Consider the following 18,208-nt stretch of genomic DNA (forward strand, 5'->3'; position numbering starts at 1 on the left):
GTCTGTCCCTGATGCTGGAGCCTGCCTGCCATTGAGCTGTGCCATGGTTACACCACCCCGACCAGGAGGTCCGAAGCAGACGGGGGTTATTTCCCACCTCTGAAGCCTCCCGGGTGCTGGTTATACTGGTGAACAGGACCTGGCAGCTGGGAAGTCTGCTGTGAGTGAGCTCTGTAAAAGGCTGAACTTTCGCTTTGACTTTCAAGTAAGTAATTTGCTGCTGGGTTGGGTTGGTGGAATTCACCAGTATGCACGTGTTTCGACTTAATTTCTGGTGTTCGTTTGAACCCAAGTGGAAAGGGACCATTTGACTATGGCAGTGGTGGACGTTGGGCTTTGACTTGCCGGCTTTCTCTTAAGCAGCCTAGTTTCCTCGCCCACAAGCAGATAAGCTGATTTATCTACCCTCCCTTGTGCCTTTTAATTCACTGTTGTTTAAATTCTGCAGTTCTTTCCTCACCAGATTTAGCTTTCTGTCAGCAAACTGGTAGGTAGCACTGCTTTGCTGGAGCTGGCGGAGCTGCTGGGGGACGAGGTGGCTTCTGGCTGGCCATGGGCTGCCCGACCCAGGGGGCTCTCAGGGTACCGAAAAAACCCTCCAGCCACCGGGCAGTGGGACTGCTCGGAGCAGGCATGTATGAGAGCACTCTCGTGTTGTGTGTGTGGTCGGACCCCAGCCGCGTGCCGGCCAGGGGGAGACAAGCCTGAGAGCTGAGCAGGGCCATGACTCAACAGCTGGAGTGTGTTCAAGCACAACAGAGCAGGAGCCTCGTTAATAGGGGGGTGGATTTAGCAATGAAACAAGTGACATATTAAATCTTCCAGTCAGAAATCAAGAAACTCAAATCCATAGTAAAGTAATTTTGAAGGGATTTTTTAATTCTGGTTGTGTGCAGCAGCAGAGCATCCCGACAGATGAAATACAAGAGGACAGAAAGTCAGTGGTTCCTTCGAGACAGAAACATTTTGGTGAAACAGTGTTGTGTGGGTTTTTTCCCTCCCTTTCCAGTTGAAATCACTCCAAGTTTATTACCCTGTCTTTTCCTGTTCGTCTTATAAATATTCGGACACTGCATGGAAGAATGGGGTGCCCTTCTCCTGCACACCAGAAGGGAGAAGGAGAAGCTGAGAAAGCCAGTGCTGAGACTCCCATTGAACACTGCCGGTTATTCATCAATAAGAGGCGAGGGTAATATGATAGAACAATTTCCAGCGGGCAGACTACCAAACTCAGGAGCAACCTCAATGCTGCATTAAGGGGTTTGGTTACCGTAGACAGGCAGGAAGGAGCAGAGGGTCAGGAGAAATGTTTTGAGCACTGGCTCTGTTTTCTGCTTCTCTCTGTATGCTATCAAATTATTTGATCTGTAAAGGCATGCTGTGCTGTTTCAACTTCTTAACTGGACAGACATAGGATGTGTTAGATGCTTAAATTAGGATATAGTGTAAAGAAAGTGACTTTCTCTAAGCAGACCAGTGCTACGCTAACCAGTCTAGGAAGTCTTGCTCAGCTGTGCTTTTCACAGGAAAGTTTCAGTCTTCATCTGTAAAAACTTAGGTAACTTACACCTTTGAGCTAGACTACCTTCCCATTTATTAAAATGCAAACTCTGTATAGAATGCTTGAGTGATGTTTCTGCTTGAAGACTGTAAAGCCTATCATGCCAAATAATGTGTGTTGGCATTCACTGAATATAATCACAGCAGCTCCACCACTTGATTCATGAACATGGGGAGAGGGACGAGACTTGCATTTTGATGGAGATGCTATACTGGAGTCACTGACTCACCCCCTGCTCTGTTTAGACAAGTTTCTTCACCTTTGTGCCTGATTCCCATCTGCAGAGTAAGGTTAAGACCTAACTGTTTTAAGGATGAGAAAGATGTGTTTGTAATGTGCTTGGAACAAGAAGAGCACTATTTTAAGTGCTTCGTGTAATTGAGTGTAAGAGAATATTGGTTTGTGACTCATTTGTTTAACTGCAAATGCATCAGAAACTTATGAGCAGATGAAATCTGGAAAATGCTTGTTGTAGATGGAAAGACATGGTAGTAAAAAGCTGCATTAATTTGTGATCTTCAAAGCAAGACTTAGCAGGGCTATTCAAACAATAACATTTATTATTTTTGCAAGTGTCAGCTGGTTTACTTCGTTAGTACTATTTTAAGAAGTTCCTATTCTGCTCCGGCCACTTGCTTCTGTCTTCGCTCTGTAGGTCTGTGTCCCCTTGGAGTGTGGCATGCAAATAATTCAGTGTTTGATGTGACAAAAGGGTAAAGAGAGCGAAGGGCAATCGTTAGGCTGCTGGTGGTGAAGGGGTTCTGCTGTCAGCAGAAGAGAAAGTTTCTGTGCTGACAAGACATCTCCTTTCGGAGGTTCCTGACCACGCACACGCATTGGGGGAGCCGTTCATGTGCTCGCCCCATAAAGGTGGGTAGGCATGTCTGATGGGAAGGAGAAAAGGAAACAGTCTTCTGAAATCTTTCTCCCACGTTTCTTGTCCCTACAAAGCAAAATTATCACCGTATGCCACCAAGGGTTTTGTAGGTATTGAGCATTCTCTTACTCAGACTAACAGCTTGGATCTCGCTGCAGCCCATGGAGGAGCCAGACGTAATTTGTTGCTGCTACCATTATTTCCCTGTAGATTAATTATTGTCATTATTTGCCAGTTCTTGAAAAATAAATTCAGGGCCATGACTTCTTTTGGCAAGCATGCGTATATAGAAATTCTCATATGGTGTGTGAAATAAATAAATACTTTTTTTTTCTTTTTTTGGGGGGGGGAGGGGGGTAGGGGGATGTACGAGAGCATTATTGCAGCAGCCAGGAACTGTTTTCAGTGGTGACCTTCAGCACCCTGTGGAGCCGGAGAGGTTTTAAATGTTTGCAGATCCCCTGGTGGATGTAAAGCAATGACGTAAATTGTTGCTAAGTTAGGGTGCCAGCTGCTGTAAGTGATTCTTCAGAGGCCAACTGATATGTCTGGATTTATCTGCAGTGAGCAAGGTTTTTTAGTGCCTCCCTCCTCAGTGCATTAAACAGGACTTTATGCTACAAAGAAAACTTTGAAAAACATTTACTCCTGTAAATGGAGAACAGGTCTGCAGGCTGACTAGATTAGAATCAGCACTGGTGCAGCTTCCATTAATAGAATGCCTGCAAAATTTTGATCTAGGGGACAGAACTAACCAGAGTTTTGGCGCTGGTGAAGGTGTTAATAGCAGGGTCTTAACACACTGCCAGGAAACCAAGCTTAAAGGGAGACAGCCTTTACGGGGAGGCAAGCACAGGTTCCTTCCCTTGAGTTGTGGTTAGGCGATTTCTGAGTATGAGGAGCGGTGTTTGCGCTGCAGTGTGGTATTTAGCTTCTGGGTGCTAGATTTGACTCAGCAGCCTTTTCTGTTTGCAGTCTGCATGCTAACAAGGTGGTGCAGTGCTGCATGCATGGCACTGTGTCATTTTGACTCATTACAGCCAGTGCAGTCAATTCCCAAATAATCGAAAAGAAGAATGAAACATACAGCAAAACTGCTTACTTTTCTTGATAATGTAGTTAAAAACAAGTTTGGTAACTTCTGCTGAATTATCTGGGTCACTAGAGAGCAGTTCAAACCTTCATTTATTAAAGTGCTCTTTGCTCAAAATATGTTCTAAATTGGTCTACAAGGCAGCTTAGTTTTATTTAGCTTAGTGGCTAAACAGGTAAAAATACATTTCAACAGTAAGTCTGCGTATAGCATGTTTGCAAACCTTTGAGATTTCTGCTTTTAAATATACCAAACCCCCATGAAAATGCAATTTTTAAAAGAGTTGAGCAGTTCTGTAATTATGCTCTTTCAAGGATGCCCTGGCATCCTTGGATGCCAGGATATCCAGGATGCCTTGGATATCCAAGGATGCCTCTCTTCTCTGGTTTGTCTGGCACATCTGAAGTGAAATCCATTGCAAATGGCAAGGGCTAGGATTTTTAGTATGAGGTTACCCATGGAGCCACATTCAAAGGCGGTGAAGTGGGTAGAGATCAGCAGACAGGCAAGGGCATGACATCGGACTGTGTTTTCCTTTCCTGAAGCAGCCAGCAGCCCCGGGTACCAGCAGAGCCCTGCCTGCACACCCACGGTGGCTGCTGACCCCCGGCCAAAACAGGCGCAGGAGCTCTGCTCTGCCAGAGGCCTCTAAGTCACTTTCTGCCCCTTGACTCAGTTGCTCATCTGCAAAAGAGGACGATGATTACCTCCTTTGTAAAGTACTTCGGGATCTGCTGGAGATAAGTGCTTTTGAGAGGTGTTTTTCCGTTTCTCTCCAAGGCACAGAGTGGTAGCAATCCCCCTGCTCCTGCCTTTGCACTGTGGTGTTGCTGCCTCTGAGGGGAAGCAAATGATGGTGATACTGCAGTTGGAAACACAATACAGAGCCACAGATTTATTTATTTTTATCCCATTCCACTTAATAAATTCACATGGTTGCAATAAATTTACATAGTGTGATTATCTTCCAGATAAAGCTGTAACACAATGTCCCTGGCTTCAGCAAATTTACCCTAATCCAGTAATGCATTTCTGTGTCTTTCTAGATTCTGAGCGTTCCCATCTCTCCTCGTTCACTATGAAGTTGAAGGGCAAGTTTCATTCACCAAAAATAAAGAGAACCCCTTCAAAGAAAGGAAAGCAAGCTGACCTGACTGTGAAAACACCAGAGAAGTCAGCGAACAAAGTAAGCAGATGGAAAGACATGTTCTGTTAGTCTTGCTGGTTTCTTGCTAGCTGGTACTCATTCTATCAAAATCTGGTGTGTGACTTGTCCTCTCCCGAATTCTGCGGATTTTTCAGGGATCCTCAGGGTTACTTTATCCATAGTTATAAACTGCACTGTGCTTTATAAAATAAGAGCAACAAAGGCATGTACTTTGGAGAGCCTGGTGAGACCTCCTTCCATAAACATTTAAATATCTCATTATAGAATGTAGTGTATGGCCTGACACATCCTCCCTTCATGCACACCCTATGGTTATAGTTACAGCTTCCAAATAACTGCCTGGTTTTAGGGTGTGATCCTTTTAAAAAACCCCAAACCCAGGCGAGCAAATCCTTGAAGTTGGTCCAGAGATGTGCTCAATCTCTGACGACATCAGCAGGGAGAGTCAGACTGATGCGTTCAAGCAGCTGCTGGTGCCAGCACACTGTTCCTCAGACCCCACGTACTTCAGGTCTCCAGGAGGTCATCACTCTTTCCCAGCACAAAATTATCAAAGTGTTATCTCCTCTGCTGTTGGGACCTGATCACGTAGACTGGAGACTACCTCTGTAACAATACTGTTGCTGTCAGGTTTCAGGTATAAATCTAAGCCAGAAGTTAAGAACAATTGAGGTTATTTATGATAATTCAAAATCTTGCCCAGTTGTTGTTGAAAGTCTCATCCAGGGTGCAGCACCAGACAGGCAAATGTTTTTAGGTTATCTCTGCTGAAGATTGTTGTGGTGGTGTTGAGAGCAGTCAGCAAGATACAGTTAGCTTATGCTGTGTGACGTGCTTAACACCCAGAGAAGTCACTGCAGGGCTTCCTAGCCCTATTCTGCACCATCAGGTGGAAGGTGATGAGGCTTTTCATTCCCAGGCTGTAGATTTTTCTTTTTCCTCAGGAGCCTATGGATATGCTTTCTAGGGAGCCGAGACCTTGCATTGCTGACTGCTATTAAAAAAAATAAAAAAATTTTAAAAGGTCTGAGAGTGCTCCTTGAAGGCTTTTAATTCCACTGATGTTTCAGGATGGTATATTGAGATAATTTAGAGGCCTTCCTTTAAGATGATATGTGACCACAAATTAAATAAAGTAGAAAATGAAGAGCCCTTTTCAAAATGCTATTCTGTAGCAAATATGTATTGACATGTTAATAATACGTGAAGTTTTTGCTTTTCTTGATAAGGCATACTGAACATGTAAAACCTTTTATTATATATAGATTGGTATTTTTTAATTGGAAAACAAAACACTTGCAATAATTTTTATTACCGTACATGATTATTTAAGCTGTATACATTTTTATACTGTGAAATATTGTTGATTTCTGTCTCATTCCTTATCTGTTTTAATAGCTACTGTCCAGCTAATCAATTAGTTGGATGTAGTCAATTCATTAGCTTTGTGTGGAAGGAGTGGGGAAGGGGATATGCCTGGATTGCCACCAGGTTCTCTCAGTGGAATATAGACATCAGTTGACAAACAGGAGATTTTCTGTCAGAAGACACAGTTGATAAACCAAATATCATCGTTTCCTCCCTCTTAAGTACTTAAGGTGCTATTTTTGTACTCTTGAAGTAGATAATCACTGTAGAGCAGAAATAGCAATACCAAAAATTAATGTAAAATCACTACGTGTAACCTGAAGGTTATACTCAACCCATGCAGACATCATCTTCTCCTCTTCCCCTTTATACCTAGATGTGGGCAACATGGGGGAGTGGGGGTACGGTTTAGAGCCCCCTTTTGTCCCCTGGACCCTGTCTTTGATTCTTATTATAGGGCATATTGTAGGAGCTGTAGAGTCCTTCGACAGTATATGCAAAATTGTAATAGGTTTTTCAGTGCCAAAATTCAAGGGAAAAAAGGGACCCTTCCAGCTTTTGTAATCAGATGTATTCTGTTTGGCTCACTGTAATCCTTTCTGGGTCAGCTCTGTCTCATACGTGATGCGTTTGTAATCATTATTTAGGGGAAAACTTCAAAAATCAGGCAAAAATGTCTGTATGTGTCAGGCAGGCAGGGGAGCAGAGAGAAGATGCTGTTTTGCCTGAATATTAAGTTTATCTCATTTAATGCCCAAAAGGGAAATAGGTGAGTCAAGTGGTCCTGCCAGTTCTGCAGCTCCCAGTTACCGATCTGCTCTCTCGCTGGGATGAGTTCACCTCAACTGAGAAATTGAAAGAGAGATCAGTTCAGGTCCTCTCTGCCAACCCAGAGGTGTATCACTGCATGTTTACTTTGGCTTTAGGGACTAAAATTTTAGGGACCACACACAAAAATGTTTGGTGGAAAAGGTTGGTATCGTTAGTTTTGTGAGATGCAGACACTGGTGTATCTTAATATCCATCCATCCCACTGGGTTATTACTCATTTCTCTGGATTTATTGCTGTCATTCTCAGGCCTCAGTGAGTGAAGCACTGAACATGAGAAATTTCAGCCTCATAGCAGCAGCCAACATTTATATGTCTGAGCTGTGGAGCAGAACCTGCAATCCCACGTAGGATGTATAGGCTTTCTTGGGGTGACTTTGTGTATGCACACAGACATATGATACCTTTGAACATCAGAAGGGGATCATGAAAAGTGCTCTTAGGGAATTTTACCCAAAGAGCTAGCGAGGAAGTTTGGAAAAAAAAAAAATTAAAGAAAAAGAAAAGGGATCTGTGTCCCCAGTAGCGTCCGGTGGCTGGATTTGCGTGCCTTGATGTGCTCAACAGAAGGTTTTGTGTTTCCACTTGTCGTTCTCAGCCCTTAACTCTGAGTCAAGCACATCCCTCTGACGTGCCAAGAGAGTGTTTAAGCTATTAAGTCACAGGCCTTTCTACAGGAAACAGTTGTTGAATGAAGTACATAAACAGCCATCATAGCAGGAACTGCAATCCACAGTTCTTCGCTTCTGTTTGAGAGCTCTGACCACTGGGCCATGGTCATGCTCAGTTGGGGAATATACGGGTGCTCTCATCCCTGAAATGTGTGCTCGTGTCATACGAAGTGCAAAACCTTCGTGGGAGGGACTGAGCCTCTCCACATCCTGGGATAAACTGTGCAGTGGTGAGAGCACATGCCTGAAAAAAGGAAAATGTCAGTTTTTATATCAGCCGGGGTGTGCCTCTGCAAGGGAGTTTGGGGTGCTGTGTGCTGCAGACCAGACCCTGAGGTGCCTGGCAAGCAATATTGTCAAAAAGTGGAAGCAGCAGAAGAGTTTGGGCACTTCCCAGATGAGATGGAAAATGACAGGGTGGTTTGCGGATCTTGGATTGGGACTTAGGCTTCTGAAGCTGAAGCTAGATGGGACTTCGGACTCTAATCCTTTTATGCATCTGGCCCCAAATTACTAACCAGCGCTGCCTATAAATTGTTCTTCCTAAAACGTTTTGGGCTGCTGGCCTGATTTTGCAGAAAAGCAGCGGTTTAACAGCTGACAAGAGTATGGGGAGCACACAAAGCCCAGAGGTCATTAATTCTTGAAGCTGAATTTACTGAGGAGATAATGGATGAAACCTGACTCTGCTAAGCTCTTTGCTCCTTTTCTAGAAGTGTTCAGTAGTTAATTTAAATCTCACTTAGGAACTACTTGTGGCATTACAAGTCCTCCAGGCATACTCTGGTAAACTTTTTAAAAATATCCCTGTCCAGAATGCCTTTAAGGTATCATGTATCACTTCTGAATTTCGTCTTCTTGTTTTGGTGGTGGCGTGGAAGTTGGTGACCACAACTCCACTTTATTCCAAAGAATTGTTCCCTTCTGCAACATTCATTCACCGATGCCAAAACTTGGCTTTCACAGTTGGTCCCCGTGGAAAGCGTGTGAGTTCCCTTTTCCAGCAGCATCACAAAATGACTTAGGTTGGAGGCTGATCAGAATGGAGTTTTTTATTTTATTTTATTTGTGAATGGAGAGACAAGATGTAGCCCATTTTCATGGAAGTAGGCATATTGGAGTGAGCAGAATTACTCAGAATAATAAGGGTGAGCACAACGTACATCGTTGAAACTATATCAAGGATGGGTATGAAAATGGAGGCGTCTGTCTGGATTGTTCTGGAGTTCTGAAGTTTTCTGATTTGGAGGAGGGGAATGTCCTGTTTTATTTTTCTCTTTCCCCTTGGCTCGTCCACTGCATTTACGGATTAAAAAGATCTTTTGATGGTGAGATGTGCTTAAGGATTTTTATGGCATAAGAAGGGCAACTATTAAATCCAGTAGCTGTTGCTTCTTTTCTTGCATTATCATTCCTGTCTGCACCTGGGGCAGGGACAGGCAGCAGACCTGCCTGCAAAAGGTGTGCCCAGGTGGAGGACCTCCTGCAGGAGGCGGTGAGAAGGCTGTGTAGCATCAGGAAGGCTGAGAAGGAGTTAGATAGTTGGTTCCAAGTGCAGTCTGCAGCGGACCCATGGCCAAACAGCCAAAAACTCCCCTACCAGCACACCCAGGAGGGAGGGCCACCAGTAATGTGGAAGAATGGAAGCTTGCAACAGCAAGGACCTGTAGGAGGAAGAGGCTTCGCCTGAAGCCTGAGGTGCCCTTGCAGAACTGTTTCACTGCTTTGCAGACTGGAGAGGAAAGACCCATCGCATCAGGAGAGATGCTGGAGCTGAGCAAGGCAGCCCGAGCTGCTCCCCGTTGATACACAACCAGCCAACTACGAAAAGGCAGTGGGTGACAGTCGTAGGCAGCTGTCTTCTGAGAGGTACAGAGGCACCCGTTTGCCACCCTGATGCACTTCTTCTTACTGGGGGCTCGTATCAGGGATGTTACTGGGATACTACCGAGCCTGGTACAGTCCACGGACCATTATCCTCTGCTTTTGTTTCACATGAGCACCAGTACACAGCCAGGAGCAGTCTGAGGAGTGTCAGGAAGAGCCCTGGGAGCAGCAGTAAGGGACTCTGGAGTGCAAGTAGTTTTTTCATCAAACCTGCCCGTCAAAGGGAAGGAATTTGAAAAGGCCCATTGAATATGGTGAATCATCAAATGCTTACAGGACGGTGCTACAGCCAGGGGTTCGGCTTCTGAGGCCATGGGGCTCACTTTGAGAAACCTGTCAGCTGGGGGCTGACGGGGTCCATCTGTCAGAGAAAGGGAAGATCATCTTTGGTCATAGGCTAGCCAAGCTGGTGAAGAGGGCTTTAAACTAAAGTTGCTAGGAGAGGGGAACCTCAATTCATCCCACTCCTACCAGTTTGATCCCAGTGCCAGCAGCATATACCCAGAGCCTGGAGAGGGATCACAGGTCAGCAGGAGATCACCTGAAGAGCAGCACAAAGGAATTCCAGCCAGTAAGTCAGCTTCATCAGGGGTCCAATTTAAATGCCTCCATGCAACTGCATGTGGCATGGGGAATAAAGGATGGGTCAGTGTGACCCAGCAACATACACTTGCAGCCCAGAAAGCCAACTGTATCCTGGGCTGCATCAGAAGTGTGGCCAGCAGGCTGAGGGATGTGATTCTCTCCCTCTGTTCTGCTCTCATGAGATCCCACCTACAGTACTGAATTTAGCTCCAGGGTCCCCAACATAAGAAGGATGTGGGCCTGTTGGACTGAATCTAGAGGAGGGCCACAAAGATGATCAGAGGGCTGGTGCGCCTCTTCTGTTATGAAGACAGGCTGAGAGGACTGGGGTTGTTCAGCTTGGAGAAGAGAAGGCTCCAGGGAGACCTTCCAGTACCTAAAGGGGCCTACAAGAAAGCTGGAGAGGGACTTTTTTTATAAGGGCATGTACAAGGGAGAATGGCTTTAAACTGAAAGAGGGTAGATGTAGATTAGATATTAAGAAGAAATTCTTCCCTGTGAGGGTGCTGAGGCGCTGGCGCAGGCTGCCCAGAGCAGCTGGGGATGCCTCATCCCTGGAAGTGCTCCATGCCAGGTTGGACGGGGCTTGGGGCAACCTGGGATAGTGGCAGGTGACCCTGCCCGTTGCAGGGGGGTGGAACTGGGTGATCCTTAAGGACCCTTCCAATCCAAACCGTTCTATGATTTTTTTTCTTTCAGCCTTGCATTTTGGCATGTGGGTTTCAAAGCAGTGCCCATCATGTCATCAGTAGCGTTAATCTTGGCCTAAAACTGATCGAGATTAGCCTTGAGTTTGGAACGCACACCATTTGGGAAGTTGAAGTGTGGGCACAATTTTGCACTGACTATTCTTTTGAAAGAGTAGTAATTCAATTTAAAACTGTTTTTGGTAGAAGGGTTTTTTCTCCAGTCCTCGTGGAATGCACCCCATTCAGTGTTGCTGTACTTCAGGTGAGTTAAAGGAACTTTGCCCTTAAAAATCCTGAGGTTTTTAACATATCTTTCCTTTTTTTCCTCCTCTTTAGAATGTGTCATGGCTAGAGGAAAAGGAGAAGGAGGTCGTCAGTGCATTGCGCTACTTTAAGACTATTGTGGACAAAATGGCAATTGATAAGAAAGTACTAGAGATGCTGCCAGGTTCAGCCAGTAAAGTGCTGGAAGCCATCCTGCCCTTGGTGCAAACCGACCCGCGCATCCAGCAAAGGTAAGTTTCCTTCTTGGGTTTGGGGATGTGACAGACCAGCAGGCTCCCAGCTTCTCTGCTTCTTGTGTCTGAAGAATCCGATCACGCAGGAGACAGGAAATGCTGCAGTGGCTAATGAAGGGACTGCTATTTTTACTAATTATGTGGTAGTTTTCACACATAATTTAAAAGCGGATTCCCGGCTGCAAAGAAGCCTGTGCTGTGGAAAGATAAAGCAAATCAGAATGGTTTCAGAGAGGAGGAAGGGATGATTCTTAGCATAAGCTTGGAAATAAAGCATTTACTAGCACGAGATTGTCTTCAAGTGCTATACCGTTTCTGCAGTCTGTGATAGTATCCTAAAAGCTAACAAATCCAATAGCTTTTACCTGAAAAAGAGTTTATCTTCAGAGTAATCCCTTTTTGTGTTCAGTTTATCCACCCTGATATTAGAGAAGTCTGAGCCTGTACTCTTAACTGCTTTTTTGGATTTTACTGGATCAGATACAGAACAGAAGTAAATAGATGTACTTTAATAGATGAATCAGTCCAAGTTCATTCTTGCACGCTCTCAACAGATAATTTGTTTTATGTTTTAACAGATTGTGTATTACATTTTAACTAGTTAGACAGTGGGTTGGGAGCCAGGAAAGAAGTAGAAATTTTCCAAAGCAAAGCTCAGCACGGATTATAAGAATTTGTGGAGTTGCCAAGCCGTAGAGATATAGCTGCTGTTCATCCCGTAGATGCCAGAGCAATTGATCTACACAAAACAAGCAAACATTGTTGAATAATACAGAGAGGGCAAAATTAGCCCATACAGAGAAGAACACAAAACTAGGCAGAAAAATGCAGGTGTTTGGTTCCTGAAATTCTATCAGTGGTTCTGCTGTTCCCATTTGCTTTCCCATTAAGTATCCAAAATATTTGTTTCACAACACTTATTTCAATTCTGGTGCAAGAAAGGTTTAGAGTAGGGTTTAAACAGCAGTAGGTGCCAAATATTTTGCAAACAGAGATGCTTAGCTGTGTTCAGCCCTAATGCATAGGCCAGGTTTGTACCTGACAGTACGAAATGAAGGAGGCAATGGGTGAGTATCAGACCTGTGGCTGGGACAGGAGAGATCCAGTTTAGGTTAGATCTGTGGAACTAGGAAGAGCAACAGCTGTTAGAATGGGAACATTCATCAGGCTTCTGGATACAGACAGAAAAGTTTCTTCAGTTGCTATCAGGTTTCCCGCAGCCATGAAAGTCCTGAGAAGCACCTGCTTTCACTTAAAAAAAGAAAGAACGAACTTTCCCCTTACACTGGAAGAACATGTAAAATGTCAGCAAATATTTTTAGGATAGAATATGTTATCTTTATAGTCACTTGCTTTGATTTATGTATCCAGTGAGTTTTAGCTGGGTGAGCTTTCCTTCCAAGGATATATTGGAAGTAAATATCAACTAAGTGATCTCCAGCAGCAGCAATATTTCAGACAGTTCTAGTCTTCTAATTTCTTATATCCACTCTCTTTAATAGTGAACTAATGCAACCTTGACAGTTGGATATCTGTATCTACACAAACAAGCAGAATAGTCAGTCAGTGGTCAATGGAGTCCTCTACATAGTATCTCTGGAAACGATGTACATTAGAGCACGTATGTATGTTCTGCCTCACAGAAAAAGAGGGGATCTGGCATTCTCAAAAAGCCGTGTCCTTTCGTGCCTGCCTATATACTTTTATTTCTTTTGAGTAGTAGCAGGACACAAAGGAGTGATTTTGATAGCAAATCCCCCTCAAGAAAAATGAGCAAGACTTGTGTCAGTGGGGAAGAAAGCCCTACAATTATTGTTGGACTTCTTTTTGCTTTAGGGAAAGCATTTGCATCAAGGAAAAAAGTAATTAAATCTAGCACAAAATGGGCTTTCAATTACTGCCTCCTTAGAAGGAAGCAGGCTGAAGATTAATGGCAAAGAAATCAAAGCCTTTGAAAGAGATGGGGGAGGGCCCTATTTAGGAAATATCTCCTACCAAGCTAATTTCATTTGAAATTAGAACAAATGGCAAGCAGCATGCTTTAAAAAAAACCCGCAACAACCAAACAAAAAAGTACTTGCCGCTGTTTGTTTCCCCCTGGTTGTAACTTGACAATAGTTTTTTTCCCCAGTCCTGCAAAGGTCATTCACCTAAATAACCTCATTGAAGCTTGTGGGCTTGATTTTCTTCTCACAGATAATGAAATTACTGGAGTTAAGCCAGTGTAAAATGGATACCAAAGAGAAACGGGAAGATTTGGAACACTTGTATCAGTAATGATTGCAAGATTACACCTTTTCTTTTCTGCTTATGGTTTTGATGCAGTTTGAAATTGATTTAACTGTACAAAGAATCGTTGAAGCGTTGCCATCAGCAGTACTGTTAACACACCTTGTTTAGTAATGAAGTAAGTGTTTTCAGAATGGCCAGGAAAATGCCTGTGAGCATTGTTGTTACAGTTAACTTTTATTTAGAGTTGTCATCTTTCCAAAAAAAATTTTTTTCCCTGTCAGAACAATAGCTTCAATTCTGTTTCTCATTAAAAACAAAACAAAGCAACACCCTTCCTCTTCCAAACCTGAAATTCATTCAGTTCAATTTCTATAAAGAAGGAGGTTTTAATTATGTGTTTTCAGGCATTATAAACAGTGAGGCAATGATTTGTAAAGGAACGAACACAGTCAGCTCTCAATTATCCAAGACATTTTTGGGGTGAGTTAATAAGGAAGAAGAAAAGCATAGATAATACTGAAATAATATAAAATAAACTTCAATACAAGACTTAAACGTTTACTTTTAAAGTCAAGGCATAGGATGGAACTGTAAATTAGAATGGAAAACACATTCTTTCTAGCGTTGCTGTGTTAACCTGCAGCCCAGATAATCCATTATGTTAACTGAGAAAGAACTGTTGATTTTTTTGTACCATCATACTGTTGGCCCATTTGGTGCTGGAGAATGGGAGAGCAACTGCGGCAGAGGAGAAACCCGGGCTTTGTCACCTGCTAAACACAAGTTCTGAATGTCAGAGAGAAAAGGAGAACAATGTGAAATGCGCTTCAAATCAAGCACTCTCATAACATTTGATAACATAATTTCATTTTGTTCTTTTTTCTCGACTGTCTCGTTTCCTGCCATCCAGTTCTGCCATCTCGTCCTGCTATAGCCGTGTGTACCAGAGTCTGGCCAACCTGATTCGCTGGTCTGATCAAGTGATGCTGGAAGGTGTGAATTCAGAAGACAAGGAGATGGTGACAACAGTGAAGGGTGTCATAAAAGCTGTTCTAGATGGAGTCAAGGTACATCAGACAAATACCGTAAAGTACATAACGTATTTTAGAAGAGATGTAGTTGAAAGAGGTTTTTAAGTGCAGTTAAAATATAAGAATCCTGTTCTTGCCTTCAGTAAACTACTTAAATCAACTGCTCCGTAAGTGAAATGATACTGCTTGGAGTGCTGGTTAAAGAAAGACTAGCACAAATGGTTTGGCTATTAGTCTGTACTTCTGAAATACTCACCCTGGCGTTTGGAAGAATTGGAAGAAGCAAGAAAACTTTATTCAGCATCGTATTAAATTTTCAGCAAGTCATTCCCAGTCTCCCATGAAGATTATAAGACAAGAGTTTGCATATTTTTGTCTAGGCAAGATATAATGGAAATGCTGCCTGTCAATACCCACAGAGAATCAAAGACTCCAGCTCCATCTTTTAACATAAATTTCAAGAGGTTCATCAGTGATACATCACCGCTCGCAGCAGTTGGATTAGGGTGTGGAACAGGTGATGAGCTAAGCTCAGTTTTCTGGAGATTAATTTTACATAACTAATGGAATCGTTTAACAGAAACCTTTGTATCCTTTGTGAGACCTGCTTATAGCATTCCCTCCCTGCCCCACCCAGGGAAAGCTGTTGGCTTTCCTTCTACCTCCCGGTAAGCTTTTTGGTACCATTATTTCTGTTTCCCAGGCTCGTCTCTGGGCTGATGGCCATGGAGGCTGCTCATTCAGCTGGCCCAGCACTGCGCTTAGAGCTTTGCTTGACCAGAGCTTAGGGCACCAGTGGAGAGACCGTCATATTTCCTGGGAATCTTATTTTGAAAACATGTAGAGAAATCAACAGCAGGGCATAATCTAAAGGGGAATGTTTAGATCAAGTTCAGAAGGGAAGTTGGGGTGCAGTTTTAAGAACTGCAGCAGGTGTTCACGGGGATTAGTGCATCAAGCACGGGCATCTTTCGCTGCACTCAGACTCAGCTTAGTTTTTATGAACTGGAGCAGAATGCAGAAATGAAGGGGGTCTCCCAAGCTTTGGCTGTCCTGTTTTCAGGAGTCTTGGTGTGGTGTTTGCATGCTCTGAATATCTCTTAAATACAGATACTACAATCTACTATTACTTACCAAGCCTTTTAAACAAATAGCTTTGAAACAAAACATTCCCAACACCTAAAGAAGACAGATTTTCCAGGATTATTTTGCACAATATGCCCTTTAACATTAAGCTCCAGATTTTAAAAGTAAAGCTGGTCTTAAATTTGCACAGCAGGATAGAGAAAAAGAGTTTAGCCTAAAGAATCAGCTGCTGTTACTGTTGGAATTCAGCAGCAATTTGCAGTATGTGAAAGTCTGTGCTGTGGTATCTGAGCTGGAATAGTGCAGCAGATAGTGAGACCGTTCACTCTGTTATCACTTAATGAATCTGCACCATCCCCTGAGGAGACGGGCTATCCCGCATCCAGGATAGAGTTGTGTAGCCTCATCGCATGAGGCATGGACACCCACTGTCCTTTCACTTCAAGCCGGATTTAAACCCGCTCTACCCGTTGCCTTCCAGCCAAAGCAGCGTGCCTGTGTGGATGGGTGGAAAATCGTGGCTGCTGGCTCTGCCCGCGCGGCGGGCCAGCCTGGCCCGGGAGGGATGCAGACGTGTCCGTACAGTGCTGAGCCGGAGCTGTTAAGCCCTGCTGAGCGGCGTGGCTATATCGGTCTCTGTTGTTAGACTAAAAGTTATTTTGGTCTGCAGTTGGAGCTAGCTCGTCTGGTCAGCTCGGAGCATGGTTAGAGCAGATGTGTGGCTGGCTAGGGGGATGCAAATGGGGCTGCCCATCAACAGGTCGGCGTTTGGAAGCGGCGTGCATTCATCTTCTGCTGCATAGTGAGGAACAAGGTCTATTTTAGAAGGGCAAAGCCATCTTTCAGATCTGGAAGCAGAACTGAGAAGTTGGACACTTCTCTGCTGTGGAGAGCCTATTTTGTTTTTCTAGCAGGTCACACGAGATCCACTTCCACATTTCAGTGCTTGCTTCCCCCTTTATTTTCAGAATTGAGCATAAAGGAGACACTTGTTCGCCTGTGTTACTTGCTGTTTTGATCTCAAGTTTGAGTGCCTTGCTAGGCATATATAAAAAGAGAAAAAAAAATCCTTATTTTGATTATGTAACTTCTTAAAAATCCATCTCATTTTGGAATTTCCAGCTTGCTGAAGTAGCATAAGTTTGTAGAGAGGCTTTAATTGTCTCTAATTACTGCTGCAGGAATCTCTTTACTTGCTGATAAGAAATAGCATAATGTGCATCTGGCTCGGTTGCGTGCTGATTGCCTCTGCGTGCACACTAGCGATCTTGGCTTGATTTTCAAATGCTAGTTCTCATTCTGGGATTAGTAGAGAGGAGAAAAAGGCAGGGTTCAGGGAATCTGGTGATACTTGTCAGAGTTTACAGGAAAAAGTGATCCTCTCATGTATTGGCAATCGTACGTTGTCTTGGTGGCTCTGGTAAGTGGTGCTCTGGGTTTTTCTTCGCAGCCATAATGGTTGGAATCATTCTGAGGTTAGTTTTTGGGTTTAGTGATTGGGTTTCTCCCCTGCTGTAACCTAAACTCCCATATGGGGGACAAGCAGGCGTCCATCATGACGGGCAAACAGGAAAATGAGCACTTCGGGGTGTCAGGGGTTTGTCAGTGCTGCTGCAGCGCAGCGGCCACCACCACAGTCTGCAGCACTGGCTTGGTTTGGTTTAAGGTGTTAAATGTGGTGAAGAAAGGTGAGGAAAGGGAGATGTTACTTTATCCCTGCCATAGCCCTTTCAGGTGGATGTTTAAGAAGTATTTGGCTTTTGGTGTGAATGCCCGTACGTTTTATTTCCCTTGTTACTCTCTTACACATTGTGTGGAGTCACTGTTCTTGCTGGCAAGTACCTGATAGCCCCACAGGGTCCAAGACGGAGTCCATTAAAGTTCACCTCTTCAGCGGTGGAAGTTTGTCCAGAGGGCAGGAAGGTGACAGTCTGTTGTGTCATCACTCAATCCTGATGGTGACTCGGAGCATGCTGCCAGCTGCAGCCAGAAGAGTCAAACGGTGTCACTGTAATTTCCAAATCATCTGATTTACAGAAAAGCCTTGTTTGGGGTTTATAGGCTCCCAAGCCCTGTGGGTTTTGCTGTGATGTTCTGTGAACTTCAGAGGGGTATTTCTAAAGTATAAAAGGAATAGCAAGTTTTTAATTAAATACCATTCATCCTGAAAGAGAGGATGAGACAGAGGAAAGTACTTTTTTTAAAAATACTTTCTGTTGCATAACTGTGGATACTCAGCAGAGAAGTCTGAGATCAGAGTCTGTGTTAACACCTTAGTTCTTCTGTGATTGACAGCCCTTAATTATTTTACTTTTACTGCGTAAGGTACATGACCACGATGGAGCTGTTAAGAAGCCCTGTGGTCTGTTGCTCCTTGTTGCAGAGTATTTCCTGTTGGGGGATGTTTCCCTCCTAGGAGGTGGGAGCTGGCCAGGCTGGTCGGCTATGGTCAGGTTGGTGCTGTGCTTTTCTCATCAGGGCACTTCTCTCAGAACGCGCTGTTCCTCACCAGGGCTCTGGTCTGTCCCGGACAGGAACATCTTCACAGTGTTAGCCCACACAGACACCTGTGTGTGCCCTGTTTGTGCTCTCTCTTCCTTCCCCACATGTGGG

The 18,208-nt window shown here is 44.0% G+C and overlaps 1 protein-coding gene across 7 annotated transcripts in view; it reads left to right on the forward strand.

Annotated features, from left to right (window-relative positions):
- The window catches only part of RAPGEF1 (Rap guanine nucleotide exchange factor 1), a 92,019-nt gene that overhangs the window by 29,750 nt on the left and 44,061 nt on the right, over positions 1 to 18,208 (forward strand). For all 7 annotated transcript variants that reach the window (XM_040605961.1, XM_040605964.1, XM_040605962.1 and 4 more), the window contains 3 exons: positions 4,578 to 4,717; positions 11,065 to 11,243; positions 14,389 to 14,545. In XM_040605961.1, the coding sequence (XP_040461895.1) occupies positions 4,578 to 4,717; positions 11,065 to 11,243; positions 14,389 to 14,545 (476 nt within the window). The remainder of the gene's footprint in view (positions 1 to 4,577; positions 4,718 to 11,064; positions 11,244 to 14,388; positions 14,546 to 18,208) is intronic.

This window comes from Falco naumanni, chromosome 9 (genome assembly GCF_017639655.2).
Source record: "Falco naumanni isolate bFalNau1 chromosome 9, bFalNau1.pat, whole genome shotgun sequence".
Lineage (NCBI taxonomy): Eukaryota > Metazoa > Chordata > Aves > Falconiformes > Falconidae > Falco > Falco naumanni.